Source organism: Nannobrachium achirus (assembly GCF_963921795.1).
Source record: "Nannobrachium achirus genome assembly, chromosome: 21".
NCBI lineage: Eukaryota > Metazoa > Chordata > Actinopteri > Myctophiformes > Myctophidae > Nannobrachium > Nannobrachium achirus.
The window spans coordinates 46,396,798-46,418,345 of record NC_137828.1 but is presented as its reverse complement, the minus strand read 5'-3'; the positions used below and the strand labels follow the sequence as shown (position 1 = coordinate 46,418,345).

Below are 21,548 nucleotides of genomic sequence, written 5' to 3'. Positions count from 1 at the left end.
TATAGAAGTTATACGTAAGTGTTTTGAAATACGTTTAAAATGTTTAACATGCATGCTAGGTGTGTGTGTGTGTGTGTGTGTGTGTGTGTGTGTGTGTGTGTGTGTGTGTGTGTGTGTGTGTGTGTGTTTACCAGTGATGTTGTATGTTTTCAGCAGGTCTGTCTGGAGATAGGGGCTCTGTGTGCTGCCTCCGTTCCCTTCAGGACTTCTCTGTGGCAGGTCTTTATAGTCCTCTGGCTCTGGACTCCAGCCCTGCAAACAGAGGGGTATCAGTCAATCACAGAACTTTGGCTGGCGACTTCCATCATTATTCTCACCCAAATTGTAACACAATGCAGATATACTGTAATCTCCATGCATGGAGATCCATGCTCATACTGTACATTATTTGGCTGACACACACAAAGTGAAACATAGGAACGGTCGTTGGGCTTTGCCAAAACATGCCTGCAGGTCCCGGTGGGGGTTCCAGCCATGGAGGCGAGCAGACTCAGGGGGGTGACCAGGCTGGTGGGACGAGCCTCTGAAGCTGGATGCTGGGAGGGACTGGACTCCCAGAGGAGACCAGCACTCATCTGGAGAGGAGAGGAGAGGAGGGATTAGATACTGTTGCACAGGGACGTGCAGAGAATGTTAGAGAGGCAGGGGCTGACATTTTTAAAAGGGCCTTTTGGTGAATATATTGAAAATAGCAGACCTCCAAGCTCACAACATGTCGCAGCGCAGCTTGGAGGTCGGCTATTTTCTATGATCTATTTCTACACAGAGAGTTCTTTCAACATGAGATGCTGCATTCAAATTCAGGAGAGTTTGGACAAGGCAATTCTCTTGAATGCTGCCTCCAGGTATGGCATGGAAAGAGGGCATTTGCATTTCTTTCACCATAGTAAAAACATTCGTGGTCTGGAGAGGGCACTTTTTACAGACGGATAAAAGGGCAGGGGCTCAAGCCCCCTTTGATTTCTATGTGTGCACGTGCCTGCTGTAGCACTTTACTTTCCTGGTGCAATAACACAGCTTTTTGCTCTGATCACAAAATGCCAACCCCCTGAATATGGTCAATTATTTTCCAATTAGAAAGGATTCTAACCAGCATGAGGAAGTGGATAGGTGGGCACTGTGGGTGTGGTGCCCTCTGTTGCTTTGGTGGGCACTGGAGCAGGGCTCGTCACTGGGAAGGTGGCATTGTCTCCTGCATTATAATAAAAAGACAGAAAAGGGTCAAACGAAACAATTACAAATTTGACACGGATTATATATTCACACACCCTGCACATTCACTGAAGACATAACTCGGCCAAAAATGATCCATTGCGATGGGCAGCAGCCTGACAAGATACTGTAAAGCAGTGGTTCCCAAAAGAGAGATTAGACGTTTGCCCAGGACCCAAACTAGTGAAAATAGCAGATCTACAAGCACACAACGCGTCGCTTCACTACTTATTAATTATAATATTTTTTTATTTATGAAATTTCTTAGATTTGTTAGTTTGTTTTAAAATGTATACAATTATTTAAATATGGTATATATATAAAAAGGGTTGATTTTGTTGACTTTTACTTGAGTCGTGACCCATAAAAATTGGACTGTGACCCACAAATGGGTCCCGACCCACTGTTGGTGAAACAGTGCTGTAAAGGACCATTGAGTGGTTTTAGACAAGTTAATAGGGTTGATTTTGTCCGACACAAAGCAGAAACACTGGTTAATGAAAGTAAACAGTCCAACAATGGCCGTGTCTTTACCTTGGCAATAGCAACACATGTCTCCCTCCCCGGGGACTAGACTGTGGCCCTGTGGGAACAAAGGAATCACATCAGAGTTGCTATGGGATGAGACTATGAGCAGTGAAACAAAAACAACAAGGTTTGAAAGGAGAGCCAGCAGCACTATATTTACACACGATAACTAAAAAATAGGAAAATGTGACTAAACAAATGGTATGATCGTAATGTGGAAAATAGACCACATGCAATTTGACACTTGAATTAAAACATACACACAGGGTTTGTTTTGAAAAAAAAAAAAAAAAAACAGTAAAAATGACCAGTACAGGTCTGTAACACGGAGAGAGTACAAATGGAAGGAATGGACCCTACGGATCTATTTGGTTCCATTTGTACACTCTCGAGTTGGTGGTTCTTGCAAATAAAAGGTTTGGGAACCACTATAGTCCATATGGCACATTCATAATGTGTCATACTTAGTGTCATAGTAAAAAAATATAAATATTCTGAAGAAAACCTGGAGACTTCATAATCAGTAATTGTGTCTTATGATCAAAATAAATAATTATAATGTTGTGGAAAAATGAAATACTAGAATTTGCCATGGACAAGAGCAAAGGTTTGTCACAGACACATGTGTCTGCGTAAGGACATATTGACAACTGACACACATGCTTGTCTGTACTTACCAGGGGACATCCAGTGGCAGCGTATGGGCAGTAGGGGGAGCAGTGCACAGTGAGGTTGGGCAGACAGACACACAGATGGCACTGGCCTGTCTTCCACCTCTGTCCCACAGCATGGGAGCCACCCTGATGCTCACACTGCTCACATGGGGCCGTCTGGCAGCTGAAGACACATGGAGACAACACGGCTAATACATCATGTACAACTCATTGTCTATACATACTGTACACACAGAGATCTGGTGGACAACATGCACGCCTGTAAAAATTAACCCTAGTGGAGCATGAATAATCTCATTTACGAAAGGAGGTAAAGCTACAATACATAACTTTAGTAAATAAAAAGTTATTTTAATCAACCTGTATGTTAAATAAGTATAAGTAAGCTGTCGCAGGTTCGATATGTCTGATCCTGGCAACCTTTGCGTGCCACCCCCCCCCCCCCCCCCCCCCATCTCTCTTTCCTGTCAAACTACTGTATACCTATCAATAAAAAAAAAACCAAAAAATATTAAAAAAAAATAAAAAAATCTTTACACTACAGTTTTACAAGAGGTATCGAATTAAAGCTCAAATCCCCCTGCCTGAAATGAAATTCCGTCTCAGACTACAGTATATAGCAGGAGACATTTCGGTGCTCGAGAGAGGGATTTCCGTGTTAGAATCCCGGGTAGGACATTATATCTGAAGTGGATGTAAAATGGATTGCAGCATCAACAGGCAGATGCTTGATGTGATGTAGAGGAGGGGTAGGGTACTGACCGGCGGGCTTTACGGTAGATCCCTCTACAGGTGCTTCCGTCTCCATGGTTGACAGGGTTGTTGGGGCTGCGGAAGGACCACTGCACACTCTGAACCCCGCAAGGGCCCAGGCACTCACCCCATTCCGACCACGACGACCAGCCACAGTGCACTGTAGCAGTGAGACACAGTTACAGTTAGCTATAGCCACAGTCCCTGTGACATACTAGCGTCATGTCCAGGAGGTGTACTTGTACCTCATGACTCGGCAAGGCTTACTTACTGCACTATTAGCAGTGAGACACAGTTACAGTTAGCTATCTGTTAGAATTCAAAGAGCCTTATACACAATGATATATATCTTTGACTTTGGCAGCATCAAAGACCGCCTGCAGTTGGTACACATTCATGCCATGTAATGCCTAAAATGACTAAAACTGGACTTGGAAAAACATTGTAGTAAAATGAAATACAAATATAAAATGAGAAAACAAAAAAAAAAAATATATATATATATATATATATATATATATATATATATATATATATATATATATATATACACACACATGTATTTACAAAACTAACTAACTATAAATCATAGAGAAAATGTCCTTAGTTTTAGTCCTTTCAAAAATCTGATCTGATCGATTCAATGTTCTGTGTCCTTGAAGATCTGCTATTTTTGCAATGTTTCTGACCTTGTTGAATCTCACCCTTCACTAATCCATATTACAATTAAAAGAAAAACGAAAACAGAACACACAAAAACAAATGAAAACTAAACTAAAACTAAGCCTTTAAAAAAATACGGAACTAGCAAACCCACTTTAAAAATGTAATCAAAATTCAAAACTAAACTGAAATTGAAAATAAAACATCTAGGCAAAATGAAGATAAATGCTAACGAAAAATGCGGTGTGTGTGTGTGCGTGTGTGTACGTATGTGACATGCATGTGTTGACCAGACTGACCTGAACACTCTGGGTTGGGCCGGCAGCGTTGAGGCCGTCCTCTCTCACACACGCAGATCTCACAGTCCACCTTGACCTGCTGGCCCGGCCAGTAGCGCACGCCGGACACCTCGCACACACACTCCTCTGGCTGCACACACTGCTGGCTGTGGCTCATCACATGGCCCTCTGGACACCAGCACCCTGGAGGGAAGAGTTAGACCAGCGGAGGGAAAACAGGTAGAAAGCCATTAAAGATCCAAGATGATGACCGTTAACCGGACCCAAGGAGACTGAACTTAAACAGACATCTTTCTTTTCTTTCACCATTATTTTTTCAATTGAGAGCAAGCTCTCTTTTCCATTGAAATAACCTAATGTTTATCCACCAGACAAAAATAACATTTTATAACATGGAACAAAGACAGCAGGCACTCAGATTGAGTTGGAGTTGTACATACCGGTAGATAGCAATAACTTGACTGAATTAAATAAATGTAAATATGTTCACATGATACATTTTCTGCCTAGGTTCCAGAGAGAGAGGTTTACTTTACACACTGACTGACCTGAAAAGCAGGGTGCTTTGGGGTCACAGGTGGTGCCACTGCTGACGTGAGCACAGGACACTGGGCACGGGGCACAGCTGTGTCTCACCAGGCCACTGGGACAGCTGGCATTGGCACAACCATCGTCGGGGCATGGCTCTGGAAGAGGACGAGAAAGATTCCAAAGCCTTGTTTTATGACAGTGGTTTTCAACCTTTTTCATATCAATGTCCATTATTTATTCTACATTTGAGCCACGGACCACCTTTGAGATTTATCGTTGGATACGATTTTTGATGTTGGTATCATAGGAGATATAACAGGCACATGGTGACCAGAATAATAATTCTTCTACATTCTCTAATTGCGTAGACTTCTTGTAAATTAGGTAATGCAGATGTTTAACAATAATTTAACTCTTGAGAGCGTGAAATGAAACCAAAGGCATTTGGTTTCATTTTACACTCTCAAGAGTTAAAGATCTACAAGGGTCCATTTGGTTACCAACTCTACATCATTTAGCTGGGGACCACCTGGAACCCCCTCAGGGACCACTGGTTGAAAACCACTGTTTTATGGGAACCATCATGTCATGAAGGGTCCTTACTGATCTCCATGGCCAGGCCTGAGTCTCCAGGGAGCTGGGAGCAGTCTCTGCCCCCGTAGCGAGGTGGGACGCAGCCTCTGTGTCGGACCTCCACGCCGCCACAGCCACTGGAGCAGTTAGACCAGCTGACCCACGGCAGCCACTGGCCGTCCACTGGGGAGACACAGATACACAGAGCAGTTACAGTAACAGAAACACTATCCGTCAGTGTAAGACTGATACGTTTGCTCTTGTTGTGATTGCTTCTTAGTTTTTTTGAAAAGCTTCTAAGATTTCAAACTATAAAATAGGAAGAGAATAGTTGTTTTTTTTCCCACTATTAGTTGCCGTACTACAAAGTTTATACTTTCTTTATACTTTTAGGGATAGTTCACCAAACAAAATGACTCTTTCTCTATCGATTAATCAGCCCATGGAGACTTGAATTCATGGATATGTTTTTGTTGCATTCCTAAGCCAATAATTTGAGGAGCCTCTTTGTGTCTCCATAGTGAACAAAGCAGGCTCTTTGTGTCTCCATAGTGAACAAAGCAGGCTCTTTGTGTCTCCATAGTGAACAAAGCAGGCTCTTTGTGTCTCCATAGTGAACAAAGCAGGCTCTTTGTGTCTCCATAGGGAACCACTGCTGGTCATCAAATTATTGACTTAGGAATGCGACAAAAACTAAAAAGTATCCATAAATTCAAGTCTCCATAGGATGTGGTAAAAGTATTTTTTTTTGGGGTGAACTATCCCTTTGAGAAAACATTCTGCCCAAACTATGATGTTCTATTGTACTGTTTTACATTATATTGTATAAGTACTGAGCGCTGACCTGGGCAGGTGGTGTTGAAGCACTGTTGTCTCTGGACGTCCTGGCCCAGACACCCACGCAGGGGGTCCCCTGCAGGGCACGACCTCTGTCTGCTCATTGACCCTGTCCCACAGGAGACACTGCAGGGGCTCCACAGACCCCAGGAGCCCCAGCTTCTACAGCCCTGCTCATCAGAGGGGCCCCCTAGAGGCACTAGCTGGGAGTCCTGACAGTCTGCTACACCATTACACACCTGTGAGAAGAGAAGAGAAGAGGTACAGTCAAACAATGTTATGAATGAAATTATGTTAACTAAGATGAACAGAGTGATCAAGCGTGCTTTCCGATCTATGTTAAGTTCAGTTGTAACAAGGGTGGTGGGCGGATGGAGATAGCTTCTCTTGTTTATTATTTAGGTTGAAAAGGGATTGCCATAACCATTATCACACACTTTGCTAAGTTTATCATTTTCCAAACGTGACCGTCACCAGAAATAAATGACCTTACCGCTTTGAAGGGCACACATGATCCATCCATGCAGGTGAATTCAGGACAGGTGACGGTGGTGTTCCGACCACCAGGGGGCATGGGTGAGACTGTCTTATCTGGGGGATTTGAGAAGAACAAGAGAACCAAATCGTTATCCTAAATGTTGTCCACTCAAACATCTGCCTGAACTAGCTCACAGGATACGCATCTTTCAAGTTCCACGTCTCCAGGTTTACAACTCACCACACAGCAGCTCATCCTCGCCATGGGGACAGTCTGGAAGGCCGTCACACACTCGTGACATGTTCACACAGGTACGGTTGTCACACGAGAAGCTGCCTGGGCAGGGAGGTATCCAAGTAGAGCCTGGATGAGAGACAAAATATAGATAGATGGATACATTTAATTTGTTTGCTTTCCTGACCTCAATTACAAAAGAAAAATTTTACTTTCAACATTCAGTAGTTTTTCTGTGGTCTTGGTTTTTCTGAATAATTAGGCTCAGAAAAGTGTTGTGATTGGCCCCTGGACTTTGTTGTCAGAGTCTATCAATCCGATCAATCTGAACATGTGACCACAAAAAGTGGTAGAAAGGTATTTTTTTCATTGCAACGCTAAAGGCCTCAGAACACACAGAGAGAACAAAAAAGACAGGAAGGATAATACTGGTGCACATGTGCCGTTGTTGGAACACAAACAGGTTTAGACACCAGGGTCCCCAAAGGAAATAGAACATATTGTATGGAATGCATGATGAACATCTTCTGTTTTTTTATTGTTTCATCAAACAACTAACCGCAGTTGTCCACGCTCTCGTCTGAGGCATCTCTGCAGTGTGGGGTCCCGTCACAGAGGTGCTGGTAGTCCACACACTGGTCCCCGCTCAGACAGGACACCTGGCCAGGGCCGCAGGGGGCCTGGGGACACTGCTGCTCATCGCTGGCGTCCATACAGTCTGTCTCTCCATCACAACGCCAGGCCTGGGGGACACACTGCCCCCCACTGGCACAGGCAAACTCATAGGACCTGCAGGCTGCACAGAGGAGGAGTTAAAGGAGACTGATGTGTGTTGTAGACCTTTATCATCCCAAGAGGGATCAGTAGCCAAGAGGCGGCACGGCAGTTAAGGTTACAAAGTTACAGGTAAAAATAAAAAGTACTGGTCCAGGGTCCAGGGACCACAGATGAAAATTAGCCTACGGCTGGCTAACTCTGGCTCATTTACATTGAAGTGAAAACTGACATGTCCATTAATGAGCACGGTCCCTGTCAAATAAAACAAACTTTCAACTTTTGTTGTGTACAGCAAAAAGAAGCATCAACAATACAGAGCTAAATAAAGTGTCCATATCAGTCAGTGCTACCTAAGTGGCTCACCCTTATCTCATCATAAAATAAAGAGTAATACTTATAGTACTACTTATGAATGCAGTGCCAAACTAAACAGTGACACTAACCAAATAAAGTGGTTAGTGTTTGGCACTGCATCGATAAGTAGTACTATAAGTTATGAAAAGGCACAAGAGAAGAGAAGAGAAGAGAAGAGAAGAGAAGAGAAGAGAAGAGAAGAGAAGAGATGAGATAATAGCCATGGGAACGACGTAGGATTCCACGCCTTTGTAAAAGAGTTCTAACCTGACTCAAGGGTACAAAATAAATCATTGTTCCCAATTCAAAAGCTCTACTCAAAGTCAGGGACATATTGTGTGGCAGAGAGGATTTAGTTCAAGTGCTTTTATATTTAAGAACACATAGAAGACAGCCAACATCCCAGTCACATTGACTCTAACCTGCAGACGGTGGGGTGGGTGGGGGTGACGTTTCCACAGTAGCGGGGTGACAGCTGGTCTTGTTCTCGTCCTCTCCGTCAGGACAGTCCGTCACCCCGTCACACAGCTTGGACACGTTCACACAGGTACCGTCACTACAGGCGAACTGGCCTGGGGCGCAGGTCACTGTCAACACACACACACACACGCACACGCACACACACACACACACACACACACACACACACGCACACGCACACGCACACACACACACACACACACACACACACGCACACGCACACACACACACACACACACACACACACACACACACACACACACACACACACACAGGTCACAGATGTAACAAACGCCATTAAACCATTTATTTGTACTCATCTGTCATCAGTGGTGGAAAGTAACTAAGTACACTTACACAAGTACTGTAATTAAGAAATCTTATTTCTTACTTTACTTATATTTCCAATCTTCAGTACAGTACTTTACTTCTACTCCACTACATCTTGCAAATATTGTACTTTTACTCCACTACAATTATTTGAAAACTTTAGTTGCTACTTTGTAGATTTAGATTATTATTACAAAACATACATTAACCACTTCAGCCCCATACATTTCGGCCATTTGAAAATAGCCGATCTACAAGCTCACAAGCTCATGCGTCGCGATGCGATTGTGAGCTTTAAACTTGTGAAACATTCTGCACAATGAGTACTTTTACTTATTAGGTACATTTTGGTACTCTTATGCAAGTAAATTTTGAATTCCTGACTTCCTTACTTTTAATGCAGTATTGAGTACTTTTTTCACCACTGTTTGTCATTACATTCCTTTCATGTCTTTGTACCTTTGCTTGGACAGACGGCTTCATCTGCTCCCGAGGGACAGTCTCTGTGACCGTCACACACTCTGTCGGGAGGGACACACTGGTTCCCAGGACACTGGAACTCCCCCAGAGCGCACACACACCTAACAACCAATAAATACAATTATATAATGAATAAAGAAAAATCTAAGAAATTCCATTAACTAGAAAACAAATGTTTAAGAAGTAGTGAAAATACAAGCTTACAACTTGACGTGAAGCGACACGTTGTAGATGTGCTATTTTCACTAGTTTAGGTAACGGGTCCCAGGAAAATGTCTAATTTCTCTGTTGGGTCTCAAGCTAAAACGTTTGGGAACTACTGATCTACGCAAATGAACATTCTGAAACAGTATTGTCTAAACGTCTTGGTACTGTTGTATGGTCTACTGTATGGCAAACTCTATTCAGCTTAACAAGTTAAATCAAATGCAACAAAACGATGTTTAAACTAAAGTGTATGATCTCATAAAGTGTTGGTTAACATTGAAAGAGAGACTTATGGCACTATTTCTCTCTCATAGTGATCACGATCACATGGTTCATGTAGTAAGCATTCAACCCTGGAACTAACAGTAGTTTGGAACTATCGTACACCAGAAGGCAAACGTTACTTCCCCATTCTCCTTGTTCTTGTTGTTATCTCTGAGCACACACCCGACATTGTGAAGCAGCCGTGTGACTCAAGCGTCTACATAGAGATATCTTTGTAACAAACCCTCGTTCGTCACTCAGGTCCCCGCAGTCATCGTGTCCGTCACATCTGTGGAGGTAGAGGATGCAGCGGCCTCCAGCACACAGGAACTCCCCCTCGTCACACACCACGCCACAGTCTGACACACAGGAGAGACTCACACTTACAATACAGCAGTGGTGGAAAAAGTGTTCACATGTTTTACTTAAGTAAAAGGACAGTACTTGAGTAGTTACTTTACACCACTGTTGCAGACACACAATCAATCAAATCAATGTGAGTTTTTATCAATGATGCCTTGAAGTAAAGGGCCTATACCGCTTAGATAAGAAAAGGCTGCGTACGTTGTACGAGGAGGAGTTCATTGGCTTTGTAGTCACGCACACTCACAGGTTTTTCAAAGCCTTACAACTCGATTATATGGGCAACATTTCCCTTAGTTGGACAGAGTCTGCAGACCCTAAACAAGCCTGCTTTGAGTGCTTCATGAGTCCACACGGACATCCCACGGACAATCTGTCCGTGTCCTCTTTTGGGCGGTTATGAATTGGGCCTAACAAAGTTAAAGGTGTATTCTTGTATCAACACTGATAATTCCATCCCACCCACCTTGCTCATCTGAGCCATCAGCGAAGCCACAGTCTAGCCGCCCATCACAGACGCGGTTCACAGGAAGACACTTTCCGTTGGCACACTGGAACTCTCCCGGTGGGCACAGGGGCATCGGAGTGGTAGGCCCACAGAACTCCTCGTCCGATTGGTCAGCACAGTCTGGGTGTCCGTCACAGCGCAGGGAAAGGTCCAAACAGGGACCACTGCAGGGTTCAAATAAAAAACATATATTAAAAATAAGTCCACACTTTTCAAATAAATATGTAAATGAGGCATGTTTATTGTAGAGATTGTGGGAATTATTATCCACCGTAAGGAACATTTTCTAAGCCCGTGGCCATTTTCGTGTCAAGGACCCCCAAACTGATATGTATTTGGCTGTGGGGATTTATTTGAAACAAGACAGGACAGGACATAACATTGTCAACATTATACAAGTAAAAGAAAATCAATAAAATCACCAAGCTTGCTGCATATCATGATTTCTTTTTGTTGCTATTTTCGAATACCCGTAAAAATTTGACTGTGCCTAAACTGTGCCTAATTTAGCTTGGTACGGCCCATGGAACCTCTTCGAGGACCCCTGGGGTGTCCCTGGACCACACTTGGAGAACCTTGTGTTAAAATGTGAGTAAATTCACCTGGGCCTGCTGGTGCAGTGGAACTGATCTGGAGCGCACGTGGACGGGCAGATCTCATCCGAGCCGTCTCCACAGTCATCCTCGTTGTCACACACCCACTGGGACGGGATGCAGCGGCCGCCCGCACAGCGGAAGTCTGACTCCTGACAGGAAGGGGAGGGAGGATGGCAGGCCACGCCCTCACACTGCCACGCCCCATCCACACAGGAACTGGACACACAAAGACACAGAAACAGATACATTTAAGGCCAATGCACACTCCTCCTGACTGCGGAAAATCTCCCCGCTCAGAATGACCCAACAATAGTTTGCCAAGTCAGGACATCTAGTATTTCACAGGTTCAGCGGAAAAGTTTAAAGCATATTGATGTAATGATATATTGATATCATGGTATAAACTCTTCACTACTTACATGAACACCAAGTTTAACTGAACACGCTTCAAAAACATTGATTGATTGATTGATTGATTGATTGATTGATTGATTGATTGATTGATTGATTGATTGATTGACTGACTGATGGATGGATGGATGGATTGACTGATTGACTGACCAGTTCTGACAGTGCTGAGAGATACTGGTCCCAGGTGGAAACACGGAACCCTCCCAATCACATGGACACTCAGAAGGCACAACGCAGCCATCACCTGGGTGGAGGCAGTTGAAACACACATTTCATCATCACAGTGTGTGGCTTAGGCGACACTTACACTCATGTTGCTTCTTTTGTACTGGTTCATTTCAACTTTGTGACACCACTTTGAGAACCACTGCATTACATGTTACATTACATCACATTACATATCGTCACTGTCAGTGTCGGGCAGAAACCTTGTATCTCCAAGTTTCAAGTTTTTATGTTTTTTCACCAAGTAAAGCCCTGCTTCATCATACAAGGTTGTCGCACAACAGATGATCTACAAGCACACAACGCCTCGCGGTGCGAGGCGTTGTGTGCTTGTAGATCTGCTATTTTCACTAGTTTAGTTCATTTTTAAAATGATAAATACAAAACCAACGGTCTTGGACATACGAGGTTTCCCACCCGACAATGACGACATAGGATACAGTGAGGGTTGTTACCGTGTCGGACGGTGCCGACGGGGCAGAAGCAGCCCTCCACGCAGGAGAGGGAGCTGCACTGGGAGTCAGAGCTCTGCTCCGCGCTGGGACAGGAAGGAGAACAGGCCGGACCACAGGGCTCGTACACCAGGCCGTTCTCACACTGCAAGGCTGCATGCAGCACACGGGGAAGGAAAGGTCGAGAGGAGGGCAGCAAGAGGGAGAGATACATGGGAGAGAGGGAGTGGAGAAGAGGGAAGGAGGGGGCGATGTGAAGGAAAGCGGTGGATGAAGGGTACAGAGAGAAAGAGTGTAGGGTGAAGAGAAAAAAAGAAAATGTTTAGCAAGTAGATCAAGCATAAACAAATCTGATTATAAAGAGAGAAACGTGTGATTGGGGTGGGTGAGTGGATTGATTGATTGATTGAATACTTTATTAGCAGTTCACATAGAAAAAGTGCAGGACAGTACAGTTCAGAAAGCACTATGGCTTGTTTACAATGAGGTCCTTTTGTACTCAATTCATAGAAATATCAAATAACCGACAAATATACACAGTACTATGCAAAAAACATCATATAACGGGTTAGGGTAGGCTTAGGCTTTGTCTTTTTACCCGTTTTGAGTTGCAGGTACCTTTAAGCGACTTTTAAGTGACGTTTTAAAGGAGAGTATAGCTTTAAGTTCCTTTAAGACATTCTCAAGCTGTGTGAATGTGTGTGTGTGTGTGTGTGTGTGTGTGTGTGTGTGTGTGTGTGTGTGTGTGTGTGTGTGTGTGTGTGTGTGTCTGTGTGCGTGCGTGTGCGTGTCTTAGACATACGACAGAGTTCCTGGGACCTCCAGCGGACATAGACGCCTCGGCGGTTGCACTCCTCAACGTAGGCGGATATGGCCGTACACAGACACTCACAGTCCCCGCCCGAGTCACAGCTACACAACACAACAGAAAAAAACACAGAACGGTCAAATATAGTGTGAAGGAGATGTGCTGTGGATAATATGAATGCATGGACATAAATAATACATGTATGGTTGGGAAAACGACTTTCCACAAGTCAGAGCAGTTACTCACCCGCAGGCGTCAAAGACACACCAGTCGTAGTACTGCTGGAAAGGCACCTCGGCGTGGCAGACGGAGAACACATCCTGGGTCAGAACCGCGCACCTCTTCCTGGACCATGGCTGTCTGTGGGGGTTCAGCTGTATGGGGAGAATATAGGAGTATTTAGTCCATGTAAGAAAGAAAAGCAGGTGCGCTTCCTCTGGATGCTGCCCTTAGATTAGGCAGTGGGTGCTCAGCTATAGATGACAACTTAAATCAAATACCACCGAAGTGGAAAAAAGCGGCACTCCAAAATAAATGATGCAAGACAGGCTCAGATGGAATTTCCCATTTTATTGTGAACACTTTCCATACGAGTAAGGATTCTCGAGAAATCGCAGAGAAATTGCATCAAAATAAGAAATTGCATCACATAGGTGGTATTTGATTTAAGGAGTTTAGTCAATGTGTGTGTGTGTGTGTGTGTGTGTGTGTGTGTGTGTGTGTGTGTGTGTGTGTGTGTGTGTGTGTGTGTGTGTGTGAGAGAGTGAGAGAGAGAGAGAGAGAGACAATGCATGTGTGCACATGTACTGTGCTCCACTCACAGTGCACGGGTCTGTGAGGTCCTGGTCTGCCACGTCTGGGCAGGAGGGGCTCATCTTCCAGGAGTTTCCAAACAGCTCGGGCGTCGACTCCATGATGCCCTGCCGCGTGGTGAAGTCGTTGTCCGCGTCGCCGTCAAAGTTACCGCACAGACCACCCACACGCCCCCGCAAGTGTGGAGCCAGGCGCACATACACACGCATTCCTGATGGGGTAAGTAAGTAAGTGAGGGTTATTTATATTCAAGTGCATTGCCTACAATAAGATTAAAAACAAAGCATATTGGCATTAAAACAATCCAAATAACAGGAAAAATAGACTGTACTGAAATTCATCTCAAGCAGGACAGCAGGCAAAATACATACATGGAGGATACAATCAAAGAACTTCCACAAATGCTTGCTTGAACATTAGTGTTTTTAAGGCTATTCTTACAAATGTCCACACAGCTGCAGCTCTCAAGACCTGTGGAAGGGTATTCCAAAGTTTGGGAGCTACAGCCTGAAAGGCTCTCTTTGTGTGTGTGTGTGTGTGTGTGTGTGTGTGTGTGTGTGTGTGTGTGTGTGTGTGTGTGTGTGTGTGTGTGTGCGTGTGCGTGTGCGTGTGCGCGTGCATGTGTAAGAATGTATCCATCCTACCTCCATCCCAGAGCAGGGTGACCCCCAGGCGAGAAGACAGAGAGACAAACAGACCAACTCTCTCCAGAGTCAAACCACTGCCGCTGTAGGACTTGGGCAGAGTCACTGGCATCCCGTTCACCGTCACAGCTTTACCTGTGACAGAGAAATAGAGAAAAAGAGACAGAGTTAGGTTCTGGTCCAGCTCAGTTGACTCCTCTGGTACTTCCTTTCCCCCCTCATACTCTCCATGCTGATATATAATTTCATTCCCTCTCGGTTTCCCAACCTGAATCTTTCTCTCCTTCCCCCTTTTCCATTTCCAAAGTTGAGGTTCCAACAAGCTATTTTGTGAACATTTGCGTAGGAGAAAAAAATAAATTGTTTGCACAGTATGTTTGCCAGCAAGATAACTTGAGAATGGATTTTCTTGAAGCTTAGAGGTAAAGATCAGCAGAGCAGACTGCCCCGTATAGTAAGAGATGATTGCATTTTTGTGGGGGAGAAAATGGCAAAGTTCATGGTCACAATAGAAAGATATAGCACAAGCATGTTGGTGTGTGCAGGGTGTGTGATCACTCACATATGCATGCACACATGCACACATACACATACGACAGCAGATCTTTCCACGGTAGAGAGGGCTCTACCTTCTTACCATTATTCCATATATTCCATCCGCCAGTGTTGATTTCGTCGACTAAAACTACGACGAATATATTGACAATTTCGTCAACAAATAAAGACTAGACTATAGTGGAGAAGAGATCCAGACAGGTAAAAGACAGGTAATTCTATGTTTGAGGTGATCTACAAGCTCACAACGTGTCACAGTGTGATGCGTTGTGAGCTTTTAGATCGTCTATTTTCAGCATGCAATCAAGTGTAAAATCTGGCATCCCACCAAAATGCATTTTCTACGACAAAATCAACTGAAGATTTAGTCGACTGAAATCTCATGGTATTTAGTCGATTAACTAGACTAAAACACAAATATTTCAGATAACAAAAATATGACAAAAACTAAATGAAATGTTAAATTCAAAAGACCATGACTATACAATTAAATCAAAATGTGTTGCCACAAATCAACAGTCCATCCTCCTCCTCACCTCTCAGCAGGTGTATGACGGTGTTCCCCAGGCTGAGGGTGACAGACTTGGTACAGGTCACCCCCGTGCTGCCACAGGGCACGTTCTCGGCGGTGACGCTGAACAGGCCCTCCGCCTCCTGGGCCAGCATGTACTGGCAGTCCCCCAGGAAGGAATAGCTGCGCCCGTCGAACGTGACGTAGTGGGGGTCGCCCGTGGCCACGCACACGCCGCCGCACGCCGCCTGGCCGCAGTGCCAGCGACGCTCCTTACAGACGCTGAGGAAGAGAAGAGTGCGTTCATTCATTCATTCACAATGATACGGACGAAGAGGAAAGAAGAGGAGGTCGAATTAATGAAAAGATACTGTATACTTTTCCATACAGTATATTGGGTTGGATGAGGGAAAATATATTTCCCTCACACACACTTGTGTGAGCAATGCCATTCTTTCACTTTTCCATATAAAAAAGTGAAAGAATAATAGTTCTTTACTTTTAAATGTAACCACTTTTCTTTTTTGGAGCTGTGTGAAACACAGGCTCCCTATACGTGGCTGTGTGGGTCTGTCTGTCTGTCTGTGTGTCTGTGTGTGTGTATGTAGCCTGAACTTCCTAAACTTCGGCACGCCACTAGTCCCACAGTTTTGCCACCAAACACTCGCGCCATATGTCAAATCGACCGGCTTACTCGGGAATCGTGGGCTATTACTTTTCTAAGAGAAAGGTTCTATAGTTTAATTGATATTAATTTATTAGTGAATTAATTTTCCCCATTGACTTAGAATGGGAATCGCAAAAACTCACATTCAATTATTTGTCTCTCGCAAACCACAGGGGCTACAGTTTCAAGACTTGGAGAGGAGGTTCATAATGATTTCAAGGATTAAATAAAAAATAATTGTGTCATTTGGCCTCATGGTGGCGCTATAACACCCCACTTTACGTTTTGGCCTGTAACTCTTGAACCGTAGGTCGGAAAATTAAAAATATTTTTTCCCTGGATTCCTTGGGTCATGACGCATCTCCCCATATAGGCCACGCCCATTTGCGCCATGATAGATTTTCCGCCATCTTGAATTTTCTCCAAAACACACTTTTTGCTCCTTTTCCTACATATTTTCTTCAAATGTCACAAAAATCGGTACACATGATCCACACACACACACACACACACACACACACACACACACACACACACACACACACAGCTCCACTTCACACGGGTGTGATTTTTAAGATATTTTGGGGGCTTTTCTGCTTTTATTGATAGTGGAGATAGACAGGAAACAGGGAGAGAGAGACGGGGAGTGACACGCAACAAAGGTCGTCGGGATAGCGACTCGAACTCACAACACGCTAGTGTCAGGCATCAGAGCATATGTGGTATGCACCTGCACCGCTAGGCCAGTGGGCGTCTCAAATGTAATGGCCAAATATGTTTTTTTTTTAGAAAAAATAGTTTTTTGAGAAAAAATAGTTTTTTGAGAAAAAATAGTTTTTTGAGAAAAAATAGTTTGTTGAGAAAAAAAAGTTTTTTGAGAAAAAAAAAGTTTTTTGAGAAAAAAAAAGTTTGAGAAAAAATAAGTTTTTGAGAAAAAAAAAGTTTTTTGAGAAAAAAAAAATTTTTAGAAAAAAAAGTTTTTTGAGAAAAAAAAAGTTTTTTGAGAAAAAAAAAGTTTTGAGAAAAAAAAAAATTTGGAAAAAAAAAATTTGGAAAAAAAAGTTTTGAAAAAAAAAATGGTGATGCGATGACATGGTGTATACGGATGTTACTGCGATTGAGGTGAAAGAGAAAAGTGGAAAGTTGTGAGCTAACTATTAGCTATTTTTGTGTGTGTGTGTGTGTGTGTGTGTGTGTGTGTGTGTGTGTGTGTGTGTGTGTGTGTTCTGGCTACGCCCCCCTCGGTTGAAATTGGATCCGCCGGTCCCATAGCTGGGAATACGAGCCAATGGGCGGCGGTCACCGGTCACCATGGCAACGGGGGGCCAATGATAGAGTTAGGGCGGTATTCCGTGAGTTCTACCGACATACATCTGATCTACATCTGATCTAGCTATGAGTTGAGGTGGATGTGAAGTGGGCGTGAATGGGCTTGGAAGTGGGATGCGGCTCTTAGAGGAATGTATATATAAGATCGCCTCGCCCAGCACAATGATGAAAAAATCAATACAATAGTATTATAATGAATGATACATTATCTGTACTAATGCTACTTAATTGGGTAAACCTGACCAAAATCCTACTTTACCATTTGTTGCAGTCCTTAGTAATGGTGTCATTGCTGTTGTAGAGTCGACCATTGTGATGGCAGGGACACTCCTCAGGCAGAACACACCTATCCCCCTGTAGAAACATCAAGTATTGTTGAGATGCTAGGACCAACGAGCATGCCAAGCAGTTTTCAAAACTATTATATAATTACTAATACTGCCTACTGTATACAACATTACAAACATCAAATTGTACCTCTAAATAAAATGTTTGATATATGAATACACATACAGGATTGTATGGTCTTTAAGCAAAGGCTAGTGACAAAACAGTCATTAGCCTAGATTTCCTGTGCATATCAGAACAAAGCTCTGTAGTGCTTCTCATTTAACTGGCATTGTATTAATGTAGAGCTAGCAACCCTAACTGTAGAACTAGCAACAAAGCTAAGATGAGCTATAGCAGTGGTTCTCAAACTTGGGGTCGGTGGGGTCCCCAAATTATTTTGTGGGGTCCCCTGATGATTATTAATGTCATTTTTTTCTAACTCAATGGTAAACAAAGCAACACACAGTATAAGTGTATACATGGTATCTGCACATTTATTTCTAAAGTGACAATTTAAGGACTTTCAAGACCGTTTTAATACCAAACTGGCCAAACTGTCAAATATTAAGTAAGCAACATGCGAACATTGTGAAAATAGCTGATCTACATGCTCACAACGCCTCGCAACGCGAGTCGTTCACAACATTCATCTGTGGAACCGAGTCACATTAAATGTAATACCTACAATTCCAAGTGCTTGTCAGGGTGGGGGTCCCCAGTTCAAATATGTTTCTTTTGGGGGTCACAGCCTAAAAAGGTTTGAGAACCCCTGAGCTATAGCATCTGAAGTAGCCTAGTACAGATTACAGAAATGATACAACAGTAGTGCATTATTTTCCCACCAGCATCACGGTGCCCTGGGGACAGACACAGCCAGACAGGGGCTCCTGGCAGCCTCCCTGGAGGGCCGTGGAGCCATGCTGTTGGCCAGGGGGGTCCAGGCTGGAGCAGGTGAGGAGGCAGGAGCGTGGCGCGTAGATCAGAGAGCCAGGACACTGGTTCATCCCCTCGCAGTGGTCCTCTGTGCAGTTCAACAAGCCCCGCTCACACACGCTGTTAAGGGAAGAAGAATTGATATTCATTTGTTGGTGACTATTTTCATGTTGTATGATCTGTTGCATCCTTGAGGGGTTTCTGCTTCTTGGCATTGAAGAGAAAAGAGGAAAGGCGTGGACGAGAGGAGAAGGGGAAAGCTAATCTTGTGATCAGTGCATTAATTGGTGCAGGCACGTGCACACATAGACAATAGACATTAAAGGGGTCTTGAGCCCCTGCCCTTTTATCCGTCTGTAAAATAGTGCCCTCTCCAGACTATGAAAGCAAGTAGTGAAAATAGCCAAACTCCAAGCTCACAACGCGTCACAGCGCGACACGTTGTGAGCTTGGAGGTCTGCTATTTTCAATATTTTCACAAAAAGGCCCTTTTAGATATTTCAGCCCCTGCCCCTCTAACATTCTCTGCATGTCCATGAATTGGTGGGGTAAAAAGAAGTATGTTAATAATAAGATTAGGACCATAAATGTGAGGACAGAAGGGATGGAAGGACAGAGAGTTAGCACTTAGCGGTACAATGAATGATGCTAGAAATAAATAAATAAAATGAAAGATAAGACAGGAGAAGATAAGCAAGGTGTTACATAGATAGAGGTGCTGCTACAGTATGTATTCCAGTGTATGACTGTTACTATAGAAGTACAAAGTACTTTTCTGGACAAAAGCCCTGAGGGGTTAAGTATATTTGACTGGGACCAAACCCTTGTGCAATTCCGCACTTTAGGTGAATGAATGCCCTTATTCATAATTCATATCAACATCATTATATAATCCAGGTTCCAACGTTTCCACACACTGTAGCAATGAGCCAGGTGATTTGTCAATGATATGGTCCTCTACAATGGAATGTGAACCAGCATGGGTGCACAAACGCGTACGCCCACACACATCAAACTGTTACTACTACTATGCTGTCATTCAGTCATGGTTGCTGGCACAGCACAGCTGTGCTGTAGAGTAAAACTAGCCGCAGTTCATGTGGTGAAGAAATGCAATGAAATCAACCTATCCTGTATCTGAACGGAGCAGGAACATAGAGCGATTTCATCAGAGCTCTCACACCACCAAGCTCTCATTAGACACCTTCTTCACGTTCATTATTTACGCATCACGGATCACTCTCATTCAGGTATGCAAACTAGGCAGGCTAGGACCAATGTTCATTCAAAGAAAAAGGAAAAAAACATTTGTTTTGAATTCGAGTCAAGTGAAGTAGGAGCCCAAGAAGACAGGCCTGTTCTGTGTCAAACATTTGTTTTGAATTCGAGTCAAGTGAAGTAGGAGCCCAAGAAGACAGGCCTGTTCTGTGTCATTGTACTCATAGCCTCGGAAACCCAGACTTTTATTTTGGCGATAGGAAATTGTACTCATGACATAAACAGCAGTTAGAAAACAATATGTTTTCAGGCTAAGAAATCGCACGGAAACGACTGAAATGTCTGACTTCAGGTCCTGTGAACGTTCTGTTCACTCTTCCTTCCCTTTGAATAAACCAAAGATATCTTTGACAGAAACCTCCATCTTTTTCTGAGCCTATACCATCATGTTGTAGTTCATTGAAGCCCCTTTGTCCTGAGAAATGGGTCAAAGGACAAAAGTTGCTGACTAATTCCAAGTCGCTATCACGGTGTCCACACATGATATGCTATAAAGAGGCGAGGGTTGTTTTATGATATGCTATAAATAAGCAGTCTCTGTTCGCTTTATTGTCCTGTCTGCTATTTTATGAGTCTAGCAGGACACTGTTTTGTGTCTCGATAGAATTAACCAATCTCCCTTTTGAAAATATCATCTGTAAGTGATTCTGAAGGGCATTCACAGCATTTAAAAGATGCCATCATTCATTTTGAGAAGATAAATGTTCGACCCGCTGTCAACAACAATGAAGGGATAGATCACTTGTTACTTGACAGCGATGCGTGGGTTCTTTATTAAATGCAACCATAACTTCTTGTTGGTTGTTTATTAGGGCCTTTGAGCTATATAGTATGTCTTGTTGTTTATGTCTGTGGTTCTTGTTTGAGTGTGTCTACCTTCTGTAGTCTGTACAGCAGCGCTTTATTATGAATACATTTGACTTGACTTGACATGACAAAATGATAAAACATGACTTTCCTGATACGCATCAACAGCCGATTATCACTCCCCAGATGGTACTGTAGAACGGGGCCTTGATAGCATAACATTTTACAAGTGTAATACTAATACGTACCAGGTGTTGCAGTTACTCTGAAAGATTTCACCAGGCTGATACATCTCGTCTCCGTGCACACAGGGGCACATACTGATGGGCACGCACTGGCCCTGGTGGTCCTGTACGAGGCCTGGGGGACACTGGCACCCTGGAACACAGCTCCTACTGCCCTCTTCGCCAGCAGCGTCCTCCACCTCACAGCCCCAGCCCTGCCGCAGGTCTGAGCAGGAAGCCCCGCACGCACGACCACACTCCTGGTACACCTGTCCCCCTGAACACTGCACCGCTGAGGAGAGGAGAGATCATGTTTTACTAAGACCCCTGAGAGGGTCAGGTCTTCATTGAATACACATCATAATGCAAGGTACTGTAAATGCTATGTGTAAAGATTCGATGAAGAAGCATTAAGCTATC

At 43.7% G+C, this 21,548-nt stretch overlaps 1 protein-coding gene across 1 annotated transcript in view; it reads right to left on the bottom strand.

Moving 5' to 3' along the window:
- The window catches only part of sspo (SCO-spondin), a gene marked incomplete at both ends in the record, with an annotated part of 118,980 nt that overhangs the window by 84,593 nt on the left and 12,839 nt on the right, over positions 1-21,548 (bottom strand). The window contains 28 exons of the mRNA XM_080751802.1: positions 132-252; positions 448-575; positions 1,091-1,192; positions 1,747-1,795; positions 2,418-2,577; positions 3,177-3,327; positions 4,130-4,312; positions 4,678-4,815; positions 5,264-5,416; positions 6,078-6,309; positions 6,564-6,661; positions 6,789-6,911; positions 7,342-7,578; positions 8,336-8,500; positions 9,183-9,304; positions 9,919-10,033; positions 10,504-10,709; positions 11,148-11,357; positions 11,703-11,796; positions 12,233-12,382; positions 13,032-13,141; positions 13,284-13,411; positions 13,859-14,061; positions 14,495-14,629; positions 15,586-15,842; positions 17,816-17,910; positions 18,729-18,939; positions 21,153-21,420. Of these exons, the coding sequence (XP_080607928.1) occupies positions 132-252; positions 448-575; positions 1,091-1,192; positions 1,747-1,795; positions 2,418-2,577; positions 3,177-3,327; positions 4,130-4,312; positions 4,678-4,815; positions 5,264-5,416; positions 6,078-6,309; positions 6,564-6,661; positions 6,789-6,911; positions 7,342-7,578; positions 8,336-8,500; positions 9,183-9,304; positions 9,919-10,033; positions 10,504-10,709; positions 11,148-11,357; positions 11,703-11,796; positions 12,233-12,382; positions 13,032-13,141; positions 13,284-13,411; positions 13,859-14,061; positions 14,495-14,629; positions 15,586-15,842; positions 17,816-17,910; positions 18,729-18,939; positions 21,153-21,420 (4,344 nt within the window). The remainder of the gene's footprint in view (positions 1-131; positions 253-447; positions 576-1,090; positions 1,193-1,746; positions 1,796-2,417; positions 2,578-3,176; positions 3,328-4,129; positions 4,313-4,677; positions 4,816-5,263; positions 5,417-6,077; positions 6,310-6,563; positions 6,662-6,788; positions 6,912-7,341; positions 7,579-8,335; positions 8,501-9,182; positions 9,305-9,918; positions 10,034-10,503; positions 10,710-11,147; positions 11,358-11,702; positions 11,797-12,232; positions 12,383-13,031; positions 13,142-13,283; positions 13,412-13,858; positions 14,062-14,494; positions 14,630-15,585; positions 15,843-17,815; positions 17,911-18,728; positions 18,940-21,152; positions 21,421-21,548) is intronic.